The sequence below is a fragment of the Octodon degus genome, unplaced genomic scaffold, assembly GCF_000260255.1.
Source record: "Octodon degus isolate 3935 unplaced genomic scaffold, OctDeg1.0 scaffold00005, whole genome shotgun sequence".
NCBI lineage: Eukaryota > Metazoa > Chordata > Mammalia > Rodentia > Octodontidae > Octodon > Octodon degus.
This window is the reverse complement of record NW_004524581.1, coordinates 28,168,039-28,170,866: the sequence shown is the minus strand read 5'-3', so window position 1 is coordinate 28,170,866 and position 2,828 is coordinate 28,168,039. Positions and strand designations below refer to the sequence as shown.

Here is a 2,828-nt window from a genome sequence, read left to right as displayed (position 1 = left end):
GGCGGGGGAGGAGCCGGCGCGGGGCCGCCCCACCCGCGGGAGGGGCCTGGCGGTCGCGGCCCCAAGACACTCGCCGGCTCCGGCAGTGCGGGAACCGTCAGCGGCCAGCGGCCGCCCCCGCACCTGGAAGCCGACTCCCGGCTCTCCTGCCCGGGAAGCCTCCGTGCTCCACCAGCTCTGCGGGGTGCCCGGGGGAAACTGAGGTCGGGAGCGAACTTCGCCCAGAGAGCTGATAGCGACTTGGAAGGCAGAGCCACCCGGCTGGCCACCCCTCGCCACGTCCTCATGCGGGATGGGAGCTGGGCGGGTGGACAGTACCAGCGGAGCCCCACGAATCTGCGCGTCCCCTCTACCTGGAAACATGGGGAATCACAGTGGTAGCGGGGAGGCTGGAGGCAGCCGGCTGCCTTTCTAGAAGCTTCTCGAAGCTTGGCTGTCATTCCTTGCAGCCCTAGTGCCTGCTGTGTGCCCACGGCTGTGCCCCGTGCCTGTGGCTCTGTGTCGCTGCTTTACCTGCCGTTGTTTCCACTCCCTGCCCCTACTCAGTGCAGGGCGGGAGGGCTGCACAGACTTCCCAATCCCATCTTTCAGCCCGGAAGTGGGATGAGACATGCTAAGAAGGTCCCAATTTATCTTGCCTAATGCAAGAGAGTGGGAAAATAGCACACACACAACCACACACACCCACACCCACACACCCACACCCAAAGCCTTGGTGCTGCTGTGAGGAAGGTGGGTGAGCCAGTGTCCCACTCTAGACCTGTGTAGGGGACATCTGGACCATTTCCAAGAGAAAGTTTGTGAGAACAGCTGTACTGCGGGGAGAGAACAGAACTTCTCAAACTTCTGAAGGAGGCAGGACCTGTCTGAGCCCAGAGCCACCGGGAGGAGCCACAGCCTTCCTTTCAGCTAGACAAGTCCGCTCCAGCCAGCTCTGCCTCCATCCAGGGAGCCTCTTATTCCTCCCCTACCCAGAAGTCAGTCCAGCAGCTTTCTGCGTGCCACTTAGGATTAGATTCTCAGATGCAAGTGACAGAAAACTCCGTCCCAGTTAGCAATGGTGTAAGCAAAGGTTTCTACGTAAAGGCTGCCCCACGCTGGACCGAGTGTGTCCCGGTTGTCAGGATTCCTGGGTTGCCTCCTTTCCATCATTCTCTGGTCCAAGATATCTACTTCATGATGAAACATGGCTGCTCCAGCTCCAGTCTTAAAGTCTTGATTCCAGCCAGCAGGAAAGAAGAAACCGTGTCTACCCGTAAAGACATATCCTGAAAATGGCAGTCACCAGCTAGGATTTAATCACGTGGTCATTTCCAGTTGCAAAGGAGGCTGGGAAAAGTACCCTGTATTCCAGGCAGTCACCAGCACAGTTAGATACTGGGCATCTTCTTACTCAGTCCCCTGTTGCTAATAACTCCATACCACAGACAGCTTCAAGAAAAGTTTCATAGTGGCTAATTATTCACACCAACAATTGAGGGGCTGCATTTGGTGACAGCTTTATTGTAGAGTCTAAGTTTTGTTTATTCAATAAATATTTATTGAATATGTGAGCAAGATCCAGGGGCTCAGTGTCGTGAGGCCCTCCCTGCCTGCAGAGAGATTATGTTTTAGGGCAGGAGGGAGGCATTAAAGGTGTAACTGCATCATCAAGTGGAGAGTCCAAATGGGATGCATCCTGTTGTCATGAGAAGATACTCTTAAAGACCCACCCTCAAGTGACCCCTTTCCCTGTGCCAGGGGCTTTCGCTGGATGGAAGGAATTAGTACTTTTGTGTCTGGCCAGTGTAGCGCGGGGCCCCTGGGAGCAACTGTCAGCCACACACAGAGAGCATCCGAAGGACAAATACCCCAGGTCTGTCCCACTGGATGGGACTGTGCAGGCTCCCAGAGGTGCCCAGATCCCCGTGGCAGTCACCTGCTCGGTAAGGCGGGTGGCATTGCCTGTCCTATCCTTACCCATCTCACTTTCCAATGGCAGGAGATGCTGCTTTCTGTAGTCACTTCCCGAATAAAAATAAGCCAGTCACTCATCCTTATGCCCTCATTCCAGGTCTGCTCTGAGGTCCTGCCACCCTACCCTTCCCCTACAGACAGCGGGCTCAGCCCTGGGGTACCCAGGGGTGGAAAGGCTGTTTGTCCTGTGACATCTTGGGGTAGCAGACACTGCCTGTCATCGGCACCTTAGCCGTTGCCTCCTGTAAGGCCCCCGGCTTCAGGAGGGACAGGGCGCTGCATGTCACACTGCACAGCTCTGTCTCCTGTGAGTGTTCTTCCTGGCTGTGTCTCGGGATGGGGGATGTGACCAGGGGCCTCCATCGCTGTGCCCTATGGGCTTGAAAGTTGGGACAGTCATGCGGGAGGACTTGGATCCCCAACCCAGGAGCAAAGTGAGCTTCGGAGTAGGTCTGAGGTTGGCTTCCTGTTTTAGCAGGTGACTGCTCCCTGCTACTCCTCCCCCGGCTCCCCAGGGTTGGCTTTCTCAGCCACCGTCTGACCTTGTCCTGCGGCCCCGCCCCGCCCCCACCTGCCCACACAAAGGAGCAAGTCCTCCAGACTCAGCAGCACCAGGAGCTGGCTTAGTGCTCGCTCCCACCCCTCTGCCCTCCGTGTGGACCCCTCTGTCTGAAGCAACCTTCCCCACCTCACCCTCCTCAGACTGTGAGCTCACGGTTGTCCCTGGATGTCCTGTAGCAGCACCTGCCTGGGCACATGACAGGTGCTCCATAAATATTTGTGGCAGCTGAAATGTATCAAGCCGAGTGTCCTGCAAGTGCCTGGCACACTGTGGGTGTGCTCAAAACTTGCCAGAGAAGGATGGGCTGGGG

At 57.0% G+C, this 2,828-nt stretch overlaps 1 protein-coding gene across 1 annotated transcript in view; it reads right to left on the bottom strand.

Annotated features, from left to right (window-relative positions):
* The window catches only part of Glp1r (glucagon like peptide 1 receptor), a 38,681-nt gene extending 36,504 nt beyond the window's left edge, over positions 1-2,177 (bottom strand). The window contains exons 1-2 of the mRNA XM_012515676.2: positions 2,118-2,177; positions 124-353 (exon numbers count right to left, since the gene is read on the bottom strand). Of these exons, the coding sequence (XP_012371130.1) occupies positions 124-353; positions 2,118-2,177 (290 nt within the window). The remainder of the gene's footprint in view (positions 1-123; positions 354-2,117) is intronic.
* Positions 2,178-2,828: the final 651 nt, after the last annotated feature.